A 17195-nucleotide genomic window follows, 5' to 3' on the forward strand; every position below is an offset into this window, starting at 1 on the left:
TTTTTGGTTGTGGCTCCTTGGCTTTGGAACACCCTCCCTGAAGAGCCTTGCCATGCTCCCTCCTTTAGTGTTTAAAAAAATAAAATAAAAACAATTTAAAACACATCTTTTTAAAAGAGGCTTTCAAAATGTTTTATCTGCTGCTGATATCTGGTAGGCTTTAGTTTTGATAGTCCTCAGTTTTTAGCTTTTTATTAATAAATTTTAATTTGAAACTTTTTTTAAAAAATGTAATTTTAAATGTGGTTTTAGCCTGGTTTTTTAACTTTATCCATCTTTTATTTTACATTGTATCCATTTTATTAATGTTGTGAGCCACCCTGAACAGTAGTGTACTGGAGGGGCGGGGTATAAATATTTTAAATAAATAAATAAAATTGTGTACCTTCTGACTTACACAAGCCAGGCATCTCCCTCACGGTGTCATCTGAATCCTGAGCTTCTTCCTCATCTTCATCTTCATCTTCTTCATCCTCTTCAGCATCTTCTGCATAGTCTTCATCCATCCAGGAACTGTTGGATTCCATATGGCTTTGTGCCAGGCGCTGTACAGCTGTTATGTATTTTAAAGAAGAAAGAAGGCTGCTTAGGAATCCTCGAAGGAGAATGGGATCTGAAAACCTGATAACCTTTGCTTTTTTTTAAGCTTTAAAGACTTTTTATGTTTCTAGTCCTCAAGTTGGTAGGAAAAGCTTCGCAGGATTTGTATGATGTGAGTGAAAACCCTAAAACCTTTTGAGTGCCTTCTCCTGTGCTGCTTATTATGTCCCATGACTCAATTTAACATTTAACTCCAATCTCTCCTTTAAAAAACACCACAGTATCAGCTTTTATAATGGTCAAAAGAGAACGTCTTCTTCTCCATGAGCCCCACTGCCCACTGAGATCATCCAGAAAGGTTCCTCTGAAGTTGCCACCAGCTTGTCTGGTGGCTACACAGGGACGGGCCATCTCTGTTGCTGCCCCAAGACTCTGAAATGCGCTCCCTGCTGAAATAAGAGCCTCCCCATCTCTGACAACTTTTAAAAAGTCTCTAAACTAAAGACACATTTATTCTCCCAAGTTTTTAAACTAGATTTGTGGTTTGAAATTGCTGTAAGATTTTAGTTTCATTTTAAATTTATTTTATGTTGCTGTAAACCGCCCAGAGACAGACGTTTAGGACAGTGTACAAATATAACAAACAAACAAAAAGTTCTACCAAACTCCACCTTCCTTCCTATTATAGGCAAAACCCCTTTGCTAATTGTCCTAAGCTCTCTTCAGATGTTATTAAGCAAAGTCCTGAACACACTTACAGCTCAGAAAGTAGGGAGGAAGTCCTGCTCCAGAGTTGTCACTCATCTCCTCCTGCTGGGTGCTCATGGTTAGGGTGCTGTTTGTCTGAAGGCAAAAGTGCCATCTATGTGATGGTCAATGCTTCTGTGTGCAGCAATCTAGATCGCCTGAGGTTGCTGCTCATGGAAGCACTAGCCATCATGGTTACAGCGATTTGGTTGAAAAGCAGTCTATAAATATTCATCGTCATGGTGGTGTCCTAAGCAGAACATCCAAATGCAGTTCTCCTCCCAGGAGATAAAAAGGGATACAATCTACTTCTGGGAAGCTTTTCTGCACAAACTCGACTGAAATGAATGGGATTTGTGCAAAAGCAGAAGTACTTCCTGGTTTCCTCGTCCTTCGTGGAGCAAATCTATCTTTCTCCCACTCGGGGCGGAGCTACTGTATAATTGGGTGAACGGGTTCAGAGAACCCGGGCCGTGCCCAATCAGGAGCCACCATTCGCGGCCTTGACACGCCCCCCGCATCTGACGTCAGACGCGGTAGTTTAGCTCCCGAGCGGGGGCCGCGCAGCCCCTTCGGGAGCTAAGACTGGTGCTGCGTTCACAACGTAGCCCAGAAGCGGCTCTTCCCTGCAGGGAAGAGCCGCTCCTGGGCTGCGCTGCGAACGCAGCACCAGCCTTCGTTTAATTGCCGAAGGGGCCGCGTGGCCCCTTCAGCAGTTAAGCTGCTTCTCCCGAACGGAGCCTCAAGGCTCCATTCAGGAGCTAGACCACACACCCCCCGCATCTGACGTCAGATGCAGGGGTGTGGCTATCCCCTGCATCTGATGTCAGACGCAGGGGGCGGGGCTATCGGGGCACCCGTCGCGGCCGCACACGGCCACCGGCGGGCTAGCTACGCCCCTGCTCCCACTCTTGTGTCCTTCGTGGTGGCCAGAATCTGCTGCCTGAGGCAGCTGCCTTTGCCATGCCTCACAGTGGAACCATCACTGTGAAAGGCTGCCTGAAAGAGAACAAACCCATCTTCATCAAAGATTGTTGTTCTAACTCACCCTTTTGTTACCTTGAGTGTAAGTCTCCACATTCCCAAGTAATACTGAGAAAAGAATATCAGCATTCTTTAAAAAAAATAAGATAAGAAGTTGTAGTAAGAACTAATCAGCCTGCTTTCCGTTCTCTGTCTCTACAACTGGACTAAATTTGGTTCAAATTGAGGTCCACAAGTTAAATCTCTTGCACCTCAAATGTTCACACGTCTGCCATCTTGGATTGGGGTGGATGACACCATTACAAACTGCACCATTGAGGTGTACTTGTGTGTCACTCACTACAACTGTACCAAATTTGGTCCAAATCAGTTAGTCATCAAGTTAGTGCATTTGTGCCTCGGGGTTGACATCATCACAGAGCGGTGTACTACCTACTTGAGTTTCTCTTTCACAACAACCCTGTGAAGTAGGTTAGGCTGAGAGAGAAGTGACTGGCCCAGAGTCACCCAGCTAGTTTCATGGCTGAATGGGGATTTGAACTCGGGTCTCCCCGTTCCTAGTCCAGCACTCTAATCACTACACCATGCTGGCTCAACTATGGCATTGAGGTTTCCCCATGTGCCCCTACAGCTGTAGCAAATTTGGTTCAAATCGATTAAGAGGTTCATAAGTTAGCCCACTTGTGCCTCAAAAGTTTTCATGTCTGCCATCTTGAATCAGGGTGGATGATATCATCACAAACTAGGCCATTAAGGTGTCCCGGTGTGTCACTCACTACAACTGTACCTAATTTGGTTCAAATCGGTTAGACAGTCCACAAGTTAGCCCACTTGGGCCTCAAACATTCACACATCTGCCATCTTGGTTTGGGGGTAGATGACATCATCACACACTATGCCATTGAGGTTTCCTCATGTACGGCCCCTACAGCTGTAGCAAATTTGGTTCAAATCGGTTAGGCGGTTCACAAGTTAGCCCACTTGTGCCTCAAAGGATTACATGTTGACCATCTTGAAACAGGGTGGATGACATCATCACAGGCTATGCCACTGAGGTCTCCCTGTGTGTCACTCACTGCAACTGTACCTAATTTGGTTCAAATTGGTTAGACAGTCCACAAATTCAGACGTTAACATGGCTGCTATCTTGAATTGGAGTGGATTACATCATCACACACCACACCATTAGGGCATCCCTATGTGTCCCTATAGCTTTAGCAAATTTGGTTCAAATTGGTTGGGTGGTTCAGAAGTTAGCCCACTTGCACCTCAAAAGTTTATGCATCCGCCATCTTGGACTGGGGTGGATGACATCATCACAAACGATGCCATTGAGGTGTCCCTGTGTGTCCATACAACTGTACCCGATTTGGTTCATATTGGTCCAGGTGCTGCAAAGTTGACGTCGGGGGGGGGGCACATGGATGCACACACAGAATGCCGGGTGATCTCATACGTCTACTGGAAAGTTAGCTAAAAAAAACCATTTCCACAAGTTAGGGCCTCAGCACCGTGAACAAGCCCAAGTGATGGAAAGATGGTCACTGGAGAATGCTCTTGCAAATAAGGCATGGGTTGCATTTATGTGACACCTAGGACTGAAGATCTTGGGGACACTTGACGTGATCTGATTAGTCGGAAGCCTGATTTGATGACCTTCAAAAATGGTACTGGTCAGGCAGCTGAGATAGAAACTAATGTCATCTCCTGGTTTGAATTTGATTGCTTTGTTGTTATTTTAACTTGGAGTGTGTTTTATTGTATTATTATCTAAGTCATTAGTCACTTTGGGGAACTGTAGGTTGATAATAAGAACGTAGATTGGATGGATGGATGAAAACTGGGGTGGGTGGGTGGGTAGGGAGGGAGTAAGGGAGAGAAATGGGCAGGACTAGCAGGACCTCTCCTGATTCCTACCGGTAGGCTCCTTGAAATACATATCCACTTTCTTCCTTAATTGTATATCGGTACACCTCAGATGACGCCATTCTTTTTAATGGACAAAAAGGAAAATCCCCGAACAGCTCTCTCCCCTTGCCAATCCAACTTGGTCTCTTTGGGCTGCCAACAAACCTTGGCAGAATTCCTACTTCCTGGCTATCGTGTTGTCTCCAATGCCCAAGGATGAGACCTTGAGGCCAGGCAAAGCAATGTGTCAAGGGCAGAGATACAGAGTAGCTTCCTTCTGTTCTCCCCATTTCTTGATATCACTGACATCCCCTCTGCAGAGTTCTTGCCTTTACCCCACTCCTGTGTGGTTACTCCCTTTAGAAGAGGCTGAATGGCATGCTGGAATCCCTCTATATAGATCTCAAGCAGAACTAGAGATGTAGCTCCAAAGACTGGACTGGCTGTTTTCAGCAATATGTAGAACTCGGTGTTTCCTCTAAGGCGCACACATAGTTTTTAAAACATCCACTCAGTTAATTTTAGCTCCCGCTTAGGTTGAATCAGGAAGGCCCCATTCTGAATGCACGTGCGCACATACTGCCTTGATACTGTCGCCCAGAACAAAACTCATTCTGCGCACAGATGAAAAGAATTGGAGGGAACCCTGGTAGGACTGAGTCAAAATTACTCAGTGATTTTCAGGAATATTTGCTTTTGCATTGAAAAGTGATGTGTGTGTGTGTGTGTGTGTGTGTGTGTGTGTGTGTGTGTGTGTGTGTGAATGTTTCGACATTTTGTTCCCTTATGGGTGACTTTGCCTACTCTTGCTTTCGGTTCTCCGTTCATTTTCTTTTTCCGCTGTGATGTCATAACTAAGTTAAATCTGATTGGTTAGATCATGGCTTCATTTTATTTACTACACAGTCCTGACTGGCTGGGATCACTCATATGAATAATCCAGGAAGGAGAGGGAAGAAATAACTGGGCAGAGAATGGCAACGAAGCAGTAACAGCTCAGGAAAACCACTGCACTGAACAAGACCGGAAAAAGGTGAACATTTGCACAAAGTAGCCCGGTTCAGTCATTCTGTAATATGTACGATATATATAGATATACATGCGCCTTGCACCCCACCCCTACAATGATGCATCACCATAAGCCCCTCATTACGAGGATAGCATCTGTCTGAAGAGACAAATACTCAGGGAGAAATTTTTTCTGTGGTTGCGAATGCTGGAGCAATGACAGAACAGGTCTAGCGGTTTTCAGAAATATCTTTATCCTCCCCCGAAATAACTATTTTTGGCCTAGTTATAAAAACTGGAGAATATTCAGCAGCACAGCCCTAGCAATATGTGAAATTCAGTCCTCTATATCTGCCCTGGCCTCAACACACGTTAGACTGTATGTCTATCCAGCTAGCTACACTCACCTCCGATCTCACAAGTTTAGATAACCTATTTTCAACTTTATTTGAAACACAACTGGTAGAGCCAAAAAACCCAAGAACATCTTGTATATGCATAGAATTCAGTACTTGACTGTAGAAGGATGGCAAATGCAAGAATGAATGAGGAGGAGGAGATGGGATGGGATGAAAAGACAAGGCAAGGCAAGGCAAGGCCAGGCCTTCCAGCTGCAATTCTTGATAGTAGACCACAGTTCCAAAGGAACATCTTACATTTACGTTTACCCAATTCTAACTTACAAGAAATAAGGAGAGAAATTCTACCTGGGGCAATCAATCAGTCAGCCTCATAACTAACAGACCTAATCAGTTGCTAGCAGATTCATAGAAGGAACATTAAGGCAGTTCTAAATATAGCGGCCAGAGGAAAATGTACCAAATACCATAATACCCAGGTGGGGCAGAATAATATCCTTTCCCATCAGAAACACATACATTCTCTTTTCCCTAGTCCTTAGTGATTTCATCCCTCCTGCTTTTCAGGTCTTGTACCCTCTCCCAGTGCTTCTGCCTCACCAGCACCTTTGGAAACATGTAAAGCCCATTCACACATTATTTTCAACACTCATACGAGTATACAGTGTACACAATTACAGCTCTATACACAGGAACAGTCATTCATATTATGCTGAATGCAGGTACAGAAGTACATTTCCTGTCTGCACCATGCATTTGAAGGACCTGTAACCAGGTTCACTTTTAAAATCTGTGTATGGGTATACAGACATCTGTATACTTGTACAGCATAATGTGTGAATCAGGCTATAGTATAGCTGGTTTGGCCCTGTGCCCTTCTTGCCATCACGGTACTGCTCCCCTCAGCTTTTGAGCCTTCAGTCCCCCAGCACTTCTACACAGAGGTGCACCTAGGTAATTTTGGAGTCTGGACCTAAAATTTGGTCTTTTGCTCTAATCAAGGTGCTGCTCCGTGGGTGGGGCTCCTGTCATCTCTCCATTGTCATGGACGGATCACTATCTGGTTAAGGTAGAACCTACAGCCTCGACCCACTTCTGCAGGGGGAAGGACCCATTAGATTGGTCCGCCTGAGGAGGTTATTGGATCCAACAGGATTCCAAGAACCCTTGGAAGGTTTAGGGTTGGCTCTGTTAGTGATTCTGTTGATACTCTGGTGCAAACATGGAATAATGAACTAACTAGAGTAGTAGACACCATCCCTCCTAAGCGTCCTCTCCGACTTGCTTTAAAGACAGTCCCGTGGTATTTGGATGAACTACGGGATCTGAAGCAGCAAGGTAGATGATTAGAGCTCAAGTGGAGGAAGACTCGGTGCAAGTCTAATCGGGCACAACACAGAGCACATTTGAAGATCTATGCTCTGGCTGTGTGGGCGGCAAAGAAGCAGTTCTTTTCTGCCTGTATTACTTCTGCAAATTAACATCCAGCTGAGTTGTCTAGGGTTGTGAGGGGGCTAGTATGTATCCCCTCCCCCTTGAATTTAAACTTGGAAGCATTGGTCACTTGCTGTGACGTTTTAAATGACCTTTTTTCTGGATAACATCTCAGATTTGGGCCAAGCTGGGTTCCACAGCTACTGCAGAGTCTACTCTGGAGGTGTCCAGCAACAACTCCTCTTATGGGATTGATTGGATCATTTTCAGTTTGTGACTCCTGAGGAAGTGGACAAACTGCTTCGGACTGTGCACCCTACAACCTGTCCTCTTGACCCTTGCCCAGCTTGGCTTATCTCATCTGATAATCATATTATCAGAGAGGGTCTTGTAAATATTATAAATGCTTCTCTGAGGCAGGACAAGATGCCTCCTCGTATTATTATTATTTCTTGTTTACACAGTCAGACAGGTGTTATTGACTGGTTTGTTTTATCCAGACATCGAGTCCTTCCCAAGGACCTGGGATGGCTGAAGTTTATCATCAATACTGTTGGTTATTATAGATATTGTCGCAAAATATAGGCTGTTCCCAGTAAAGCTGCTTTTTGTAATTGGCTGATGGTGATTTCTGTGGCCCCTATGGTGTTGAGGTGCTCTTCAAGGTCTTTTGGAACTGCACCCAGGGCACCAATTACCACTGGGATTATTTTGGTCTTTTTCTGCCACAGCCGTTCAATTTCAATTTGTAGATCTTTGTATTTGGTGATTTTTTCTATTTCTTTTTCTTCTATTCTGCTGTCCCCTGGTATTGCTATGTCGATTATTTTGACTTGTTTTTCTTTCTTCTCAACTACAGTGATATCTGGTGCATTGTGTGGCAGATGTTTGTCTGTTACAGTTATATCTGGTGTATTGTGTGGCAGATGTTTGTCTGTTGTTGTTGTTGTTATTATTATTATTATTACATTTATATCCCGCTCTTCCTCCAAGGAGCCCAGAGCATTGTTCTACATACTTGAGTTTCTCTTTCACAACAACCCTGTGAAGTAGGATAGGCTGAGAGAGAAGTGACTGGCCCAGAGTCACCCAGCTAGTTTCATGGCTGAATGGGGATTTGAACTCGGGTCTCCCCGTTCCTAGTCCAGCACTCTAACCACTACACCACGCTGGTCTTAAAGAGGCTATTATTAGACCACTTTTGAAGAAACCTGCAATGGAAACCTCGGAGTTAGCTAATTACAGACCTGTTTCCAATCTTCCATGGTTGGACAAGGTGATTGAGTGGGGTGGTGGCCTCTCAACTCCAGGAAGTTTTGGATGATGCAGACTGACCCATTTCAAACTGGCTTTCATGTGGGCTGTGGGGCTGGGACTGCCTTGGTTGGCCTGATGGATGATCTCCAATTGGCTATCAACAGAGGGAGTGTGACTCTGATGATCCTTTTGGATCTCTCTGTGGCTTTCGATGCCATCGACCACGGTATCCTTCTGGACCGCCTGAGGGAGGTGGGATTGGGTGCCACTGTCTTACAGTGTTTCCGCTCTTAACTCTCTGGTAGATTCCCGACGGTGTCGCTTGGAGACTGTTGCTCTGCAAAATGAGAGCGGAAGTGTGGAGTTCCACAAGGCTCCGCACTGTCTCCAGTGCTCTTTAACATCTACCTGAAACTTCTGGGAGAGATCATCAGGAGGTTTGGTGCAGGGAGTTATCAAGATGCTGATGAGTGCACCACTCACTTCCCTGTGGCCCACTTGCTGCCTCAGGCCATCACCTCTGTCCTCCTCACTATAGAGGCTTCACTATAGGAGAGCTGGTCTTGTGGTAGCAAGTCTGATTTGTCCCCTTTGCTAAGCCTTCCTGGTTGCATCTGAATGGGAGACTACATGCCTGAGCACTGTAGGATACTCCCCTTCGGGGATGGGGCCACGAAAGGACACAACCCAAACAAAGGCTTTACCGCTTCAGTGAGGACTAGGCCCAAGCCTCCCACTCTCCTCTTGCTAACAACACAGACTCTTCTATCCTGAGAGGCTTGAGAGGATTTTTATCTCCAGGCTTCAGCCCCACTTGACCTTGTCCCTCAGCCCCTTCGGCTACTGCCCCTCCACCTATCCTTCCCTCACGCTCCTGTTTCTCAACTGATGTTCCTTTTCTTCTACCACCTGGTATTTGGGCTCCCTGTCCATTCGCTTCCCTGCTTCTTGGGCACCTTCCACTTGGCTTCCCAGCCCCAACAGGGATGCCAGTTCACAAGATTGCATAGCTGCCAACTTGTGCCTATTTCCCCATGTAGGTGAATAGGAAAATAGGGAGAGGTTGGCAGGTATGAGATACAACACTGCAAAAGTGGCTCCTCCCTACTTCACTCCATGATTTTCGTCTTGTTACCCACCCTTCCCTCTGTTTGTTCAAGCTAGCTAGATGGGAGGGTGGGTGATAAGACTGCGGGAAGAGAGAGGCAAGATAAGCCATTTCTGCATCTTTTCTGCATCACTGTATCTTTTCTGCATCACTGGTGGCGCAGTGGTAAAACTGCTGCCCTGTAACCAGAAGGTTACAAGTTCGATCCTGACCAGGGGCTCAAGGTTGACTCAGCCTTCCATCCTTCCGAGGTCGGTAAAATGAGTACCCAGAATGTTGGGGGCAATATGCTAAAATCATTGTAAACCGCTTAGAGCACTCCGGCTATAGAGCGGTATATAAATGTAAGTGCTATTGCTATTGCTATTGCTATCTTTCACAGTTGCAGATCTGTTAAGGGAAAAAAGACACAACTGGGCTCTCTGCCTGCCTGGCACCTCCACCTCTGTTCCCACTCTCCTGTCAAAAGCTCATAACTTCCACCTGACCTTTCTGTTCTCTCACATTATTAACATTCTACATTTGACACCTTCGCCCTGAACTATTAGAATGTCCATTGACATTTTTTAAAATTTAGAAAACCATTTGCACATGCTGCAGAGAATACTCTGCAGGGAGTCATTTTAACTCTCACTACAATACATGCGTGCACACACACGCATGCATGCACACACATACCTCCACAAAAAAACCCCTTTGCATTTGACAGAGAAAACTTTAGTGGTGGGATTAAAAAGAACATTAGTGAAAGTGCCTTAAAAAGCACACACCACCAGATCAGCTACTTTGAGACCATACAGGTGCTCAAGGAAGGGCAGGAACTTCCTCACACGACCAGTTTACAATCTTATTGAAAAGTTTACATAAAAGGAAAAAATAGTTTCTTTGTTCATCAAACTTGGCAGGGACCTAGTCCTCAGTGAGGAATGTGATTCACCCTGTTTGAGGAAGAAAAATAGCCACAAGGAAAAGAAACAATCTCTTCATTGTTGAAAGGGATTTTTATTTGATAGTGTCAACTTCTTTCTCTAATACCCTCTCTTTACAGTCACGCCTTGCTTTGGATTCCTTTACACAAGTCCTGTTCTGTGTGTTTAACAGAGGAGGTTCAGCATATTTGAAACTGCATCATTCACTAAATCCCACCTAAGGATTTCACGGACTGGGAAGAGAAAAACACACACACACACACACACACACACACACACACACACACACACGTATATGGTGGAGTGCCAAATTATTAAGGATAATATATTTGTTGTGGAGCAGGCAGCCACAGGCAAATGCACCTGTACCTTTAAACAGGTGTATGGAAGAAGGAATTTTGGCAGGTGTAGCTTTTTATATAAGGGTAAGGAAACTGCCTTCTTGAAATTCCTTTTTCTGCACAACTACGAAAGGTCTAGAACCCTGTCCTCCTTTGCTTCTTGTCAACTGTAGTGCTGATCGTTTTAAATACATAAATAAAGAACAAATCACAATGCCAGAACTTAACTGCAATGGGCTTTGCAAAGAGTGGTACTGAATGTACTGACTCAATTGTTCTCAGAGGCTCATTAGCATAACTAGAGATATTTTCAGCTAATTTAAATCAGTGGTGCTGGAAGGAGTGTCTGAGACTCAGAGACTGCAGGAGTAAGAAAAGCTGCAGCTGTCAAGATTCCCCTTTCTGCACAACTGCTCAGTCGAACCAACCACAGAGGCAAATTAGGCAATGGTCTGGGATGCCTGCCTCAACTATGCAAATTATTTTATTTTATTTATTTCATTTATATACCGCCCATCCTAGTGTGGTTCAGTGTGGCTTACAGCAAAAATTCAACCTGAAGCATTCGCAGCTAAGGGTCAAAATAGATGGTATTTTAAACATGAAATTAAGTCTTGTGTGTTTGGGTGTTGCCTGCTGTGATGTTAGCACAAAATTGGAACTGAGGGGAGAAAAGGAGGGGACACATACTGTTGCTCCTTTGGGCTTCTTTTCTCAATCAGGAAGGAGGGTATGCAGGCGATTTATTGCAGGGTGAAGCAGTTCACAAGGCCAAGTCAATATTAAATAGATTGGTATACGGTATACATTGGGAGGGTGATGACCACATCAGGGTGGCCTTATGGAATCCATTAAGGGCCCCCTACCTTCACCCCATAATTCAAGTACTGGGTTTGTTTACAAACTGGCTCCAGGGCAAGGCAATCCCACTCCCATTTTCCAAATTAATTAACGGTTAATTTAATTTAACCTAATTTAACGGTTTGGGCCCGGGATACCTGAGGGACCACCTGCTCCCAAGAGTTGCTGCCCGCTTGACGAGGTCATCGGAGAGGGCTCTGCTCCGGGTGCCGACAATGAGGGAGGCTCGGTTGTCGTGAACACGGGACAGGGTCTTCTCTGTTGCTGCCCCCATACTCTGGAATGCTCTCCCAGTGGCTATTTGCTCCTCGATCTCCATCACAGCTTTTAGAAAGAATGTAAAGTCTTGGCTTTTTGCCCAGGCTTTTATTTGATTCTCTGCTGCTGCTCTTCGTACTCTGTTTTGCTTTTATGCTTTTGTTTTAATTTTTAAATCAGATTTGTTTAATATTTTTTGCTTAATATTTTAATTGTGTCTTTTTTACAATCTTGTTTTTAACTTTTGCTGTAAACTGCCTTGGGATTGTTTTAATGAAAGCTGGTATATAAATTTAACCATAAAATAAACAAATAAATAAATTGTTTTAGATTACAAACCCCTTTGGGAGGGAGAGTAATCTCCTCATTCCTTTTGCTATGTAAACCACTTTAAAAACCTTTTATTGAAGAACAGTATATAAGTATATTTGTTAATAATAATAATAAAATTAATAAATCAATAATTAATCTTTATTTTTAATCAAACAAAAAAGCATAGCCCTCAGGAACAAGCAATTAAAAATAAATAGGTCCTGGGCATTTGAAAAGACATTCAAAAAATGTCCAGGTGGCAAACAGACTATGTGTGGGAGAAAGTATGAGGGAGTTTAAGGAAGAGAAAACAAAGGGCAGTGCGGGCAATGGTGAAGAAACAGGCAAGAGGGTCTGCTTCGGGCAAAATTATACAGTAATTTAAGGCAGATTTAAGGAAAACACTTATTTACTGTTCTAAAACATTTTACTCCCCCCTCCCCCGCCATCCCATAAATGGGCTGGGAGTTCAGAATTCTCACTGCCAATATCCCCAGCATACTTTGTGTATACACTTTAAAGTCTTTTCCAGACAATATACTGTACTTGTGCTCAGGTGTCTGTACACATGGGTGTCGGCAGGACCTTTTCCGGGGAGGGGGACAAGCTCCTGCTAGTGGCCCCTGGGCCCCTATCCCATTGTGCGCATTAGAGTGTGTGCCCTAACCAAACCCCCTGCCTCAGTGTCAGATGCAGGGAGGCATAGCCAGTATTGGGAAGAGGGGCAGCTCCTTCTCCTTCCCCATCCTTGGCAGTCAGTGCTTCGTTCAACGCTGGTTGGGGCTGCTTGCTCTGCCTCTCTGAATCAGAGGGGAAAGTTCCAAATCAATGCTGAACAAAGTGAAGTGCTGATTGCCAAGAATCAAGAAAGTGAATCGGAGGTGTCCCTTTCCCCGATACTGGCCACGCCCCCTGCATCAACATCAGCTCTTTGCCTCTCCTGATCCTTGGCAGTTGGCGCTTCATTCAGCAGTGACTCTGAGCTTTTGTAGCCCCTGGCCAGCATTGAACGAAGCGCTGACTGCCAAGGACAGGGAGAGGGATGGAACCACCCCTTTTCCCAATACGGACTGGATCAGGGGTGGGTGGGAATTGCCCCCCTTCAAGGGCGTATCTAGGGTAGGGCAGGCAGGGCACATGCCCCGGGCGCCACTTGAAGGGGGGGGCGCCATTTTCTAAAATAAAAAAAAAATTAAGAAATGGCTGCTGAAAACAAAATGGCCACCACACATGCTCAAATGGCCTGCCCAGGCCATGCCAGGACACACAGAGGCCATTTGAGCATGCATGGTGGCCATTTTGTTTTCAACAGCCATTTAAAAAAAAAAATTAAAAATGGCCAGTGCACATGCTCAAATGGTCCCTGTGAGGCCCTAGAGGCCAGCAGGGGGGGACCTTTGCAGACCCACCCCACGGCCTTTAGGAAGCCCCCCAAAGGGGCTACAGGTAAAAAAAATTAATTTAATATAATATAAGTCACTGTACACATATTTAGTTTGGCACTATGTACAGAGAATCAGGGCTTGTGAATACTGAGCTGAAACATATGAGCTAGGATTGTATCTAGGAGCTAGGATTTGCTCTTACTTTGCTTCTTGTGATAAGTGAGTTACATGTGATGTCTTAATAATATGGATATTAATGGTGAGTTTGTCTTTAAATCAGTGTGAAATCCTTAGTATTAAGGCCCACTGGGAGTTTCTTGCTCTCTTTCTCTCATTTTAACGGTCTTTCTGAAATACTAGAATATATTCCAAGCAGTGACACAGTTTACTCTGCATATCCTTTAATTATTTACAGAGTATCTGGGAAAAGTCAAATTCTCCATTGATTTTTAAAACTTATGTAATAGTGATGCTACAATGCATAGTATAGAATTAGACAGACACTTCTGTTTAGTTTTCCAAGTATACCTCCACATAGTTTTTGGGTATTTCATGAGCCTCAGCATACTGAAATTTGTAGTTTTCCAGCATTTTTTGGTCTGGCTACGTCCACTGCTAAATAGTTTTTGAAATATTAAAAGATTAATGAGCTTGACTTGTATTTTTCAGCTGTTATTATGGCAACGTTATCTGAAAGATGGGTGTCAGATGTTTGGACAGGGGGCGCAATTTCAGTGCTTGCCCTAGGCGCTATTTTCCCTAGATATGCCTCTGCTCCCCTTGTTCCCCCTGCGGATGCCCATGCCTGTACAAATATACATGTGTTGTGTGAATACTGTACATCTGTTCATTTTAAAAGTTAACCTGAATATAGGTCCCTCAAATACATAGCACAGATGGGAAGTGCATGGCTGTATGTGCATTCAACATGGGCGAAGAGGCAGTGGATGTCCTGAGTCAGGGGCCAGAGGCAGTGATGGGCTGCATGTGGGCTAATAAACTGAGATTGAATCTGGGCAAGATGGGAGGTGCTGTTGGTCAGTAGGAGAACCAATCAGGATGAGGGGATTCTGGATGGAGTTGCACTCCCCTTGAAAGAGCAGGTGCCGGGTATTGCTGGATCCAGCTCTGCTTTCGGAAGCTCAGGTGAAGGCAGTGGCCAGGGGTGCCTTTGCAAACCTTCAGCTACTGCACCAACTATGTCCCTTTTTCGAGATGGCAGATCTGGCCACAGTTACCCACGCCTTCATCACGTCATGGCTGGGCTACTGTAATGCACTCTACATGCGATTGCCCTTGAAGAATATTCATAAACTGCAGTTAGTGCAAAATGCAGCAGCTAGGATTTTATCCAGAGCTGCCCACTGGGATCATATTACACTCATTTTGAAAGAACTACATTTTCTGCCAATTTGTTTCTGGGTCCAATTCAAGGTGCTGGTTTTGATCTTTAAAGCCCTTAACGGTTTGGGCCCGGAAACCTGATAGACCGCCTGCTCCCAAGGGTTGCTGCCCGCTTGACAAGGTCATTGGAGGGGGCTGCTCCGCATGCTGACAATGAAGGAGGCTCAGCTGTCATTCATGGCGGGACAGGGCCTTCTCAGTTATTGCCCCCAGACTTTGGAATGCTCTCCTGGTAGGCATCCACTCCTCTGTTTCCATCACAGTTTTTAGAAAGCAAATGAAATCTTGGCTTTTTACCCAGGCTTTTATATGAGTGTTGCTTTTGTTGCTGCTGCTCTGTATTTTATGGTCTCATTGTGTATGTTTTTTAAACTTTTAATTAGTTTTGTATTTTTATATTCCAATTTAATATTTTCATTGTGTAACTGTTTTATAGTTTTATATTGTTTTAATGTTTTGTAAACCACCTTAAGATTATTTTAATGAAAGGCGGTATAAAAATCTAACTATAAATAAATTAAATAAACTATATATATGTACAGTTCTGTATATCTGTCAACTGTGTACAGATTGTACATTTATTTATTTATTTATTTATTTGAAACATTTGATATACCGCCCACTCCGAAGACTCTGGGCAGTGTACAAAAACATGCAAAACAAGACAGCATTAAAATTACATTCTAAATAAAACTAAAGTAACTAACTAACAACAAAAAAGCAGATAGATAAACTACAGGGTAAAAGCCTGGCGAAAAAGAAAAGTCTTAAATAGAGATTTAAAAATCAACAAAGAAGGAGCTAAACAAATCTGCAGGGGAAAGGAGTTCCATAGAAGTGGGGCAGCAACCGAGAAGGCCCTTTCACGGGTCCTAGCACCCCGAACCTCTCGGAAATCGGGGACCGACAAAAGGGCCATCTGAGCAGATCTGACCGGACGGGATGTAACTAAATGGGAGAGGCGGGTCTGTAGGTAGACAGGTGCCAAACCCCGCAAGGCTTTGAAGGTCACAACCAGGACCTTAAATTGAACTTGGTAGCGAATAGGCAACCAGTACAATGACTGCAGGGAAGGTATTACCCTGTCGTATTTTCTGGCACCCATAAGTAAACGGGCCGCTGCATTCTGGAGCCGTTGTAGCTTTCCAATTGTCTTCAAAGGTAACCCTAGATAGAGAGCGTTACAGTAATCTAGGCGGGAGATAAAAAGGGCATGGGTCACTGTCATTAATGCTTGCCGATCAAGGTAAGGGTGTAATTGACAAATCAGATGGAGCTGGGCAAAGGTACTTCTGGCCGCAGCCTCCACCTGCTGTTCAAGCAGGAGGTGCGAGTCCAAAAGGACCCCCAAATAACTGAACATAACATATGAACAAAACATATGAATAGGACTTCTATGTACGCGCATATATGCATCACCAGGAGCCCCATCACAGAGGGCCCAGGTTTTCAAAATGGCTTAAGGCCAGAGTTTACCTTGCAAGCTATAAAATATAGGTTATACATAGAAGAATTGACTTCCATTTTGGCTCAAAAACAAGGGAAGGGTGGCAACAGTGACTTTGATCTTGTAAAACACAGACCTGTCTGTGGGAAACCTTTTCATGGAAGGCAAAAAATAAAAAATAAAAATGTTAAGCCCAATAACGCATTGACCCTGACACTGTGGAACTCCACCTAATGTTCTGACACTTATGGGGTCACTGATTGAAAAAAGGGGCCTATTTATCTGACCAGATGTTTAGAAAGTTGGAGGCTGAGGAAGAAAGAGGGAAGAGCAGTTGCAGAGAATGTTTCCCTGTGGGGTGGAACAGAAGTTTAAGGCTCTTTTCAACATTCTGAATTTTTTCAAGGAGGAAGTACTTGGAATTGCCCATGTTTGCATTAAGCCTCTCTAGCAACAAAACACAGAGGGAGTCAAGAATACAAGGTCAGATTATGCTCTTCCGTGTAGACTTTTACAAAACTCCCAAAAGGTCTTCCCACAGATTATTGCCTTTTTGAGGAGGGGAGGGCAGAGGCTAGGACCAGGGGCATAGCTAAATTAAGTGGAAGGCTTCAAAGAATGGGCCCACAGCTCCTGAGGGCCCTCCAGTTCCACCTCTCCCTATATTCTCCATTATCTGCCTCGCTCTGAGGGGTCACTGGGGGGAGCGGTGAACACAGCTCCCCCCCAAAGCATAGGAAGGCTGGTGCCGGCCTGTGTGTGACTGTCACAGTGGCCCCCCAGGTCTGATATCAGATGCAGGGCTAGCCACGCCCCTACATCTGACATCAGACGTGGTGGCATGGTCTCTTCCCAAACGGGGCTGTGCGGCCTCATTTGGAAGGGAGATTGATTGGCCCTGCTGTACTGGCAG

The 17195-nt window shown here is 44.5% G+C and overlaps 1 protein-coding gene across 3 annotated transcripts in view; it reads right to left on the reverse strand.

Moving 5' to 3' along the window:
- Window positions 1-17195, reverse strand: part of PPP1R1B (protein phosphatase 1 regulatory inhibitor subunit 1B) — an 84060-nt gene that overhangs the window by 15668 nt on the left and 51197 nt on the right. For 2 of the 3 annotated variants that reach the window (XM_053263299.1, XM_053263298.1), the window contains exon 5: window positions 398-553. In XM_053263299.1, coding sequence (XP_053119274.1) covers window positions 398-553 — 156 coding nt within the window. Of the gene's footprint in view, window positions 1-385; window positions 554-17195 lie in introns of all 3 variants that reach the window. The other variant, XM_053263297.1, reaches the window with a different exon arrangement.

The sequence above is a fragment of the Hemicordylus capensis genome, chromosome 6 (assembly GCF_027244095.1).
Source record: "Hemicordylus capensis ecotype Gifberg chromosome 6, rHemCap1.1.pri, whole genome shotgun sequence".
NCBI classification, from domain to species: Eukaryota; Metazoa; Chordata; class Lepidosauria; order Squamata; family Cordylidae; genus Hemicordylus; species Hemicordylus capensis.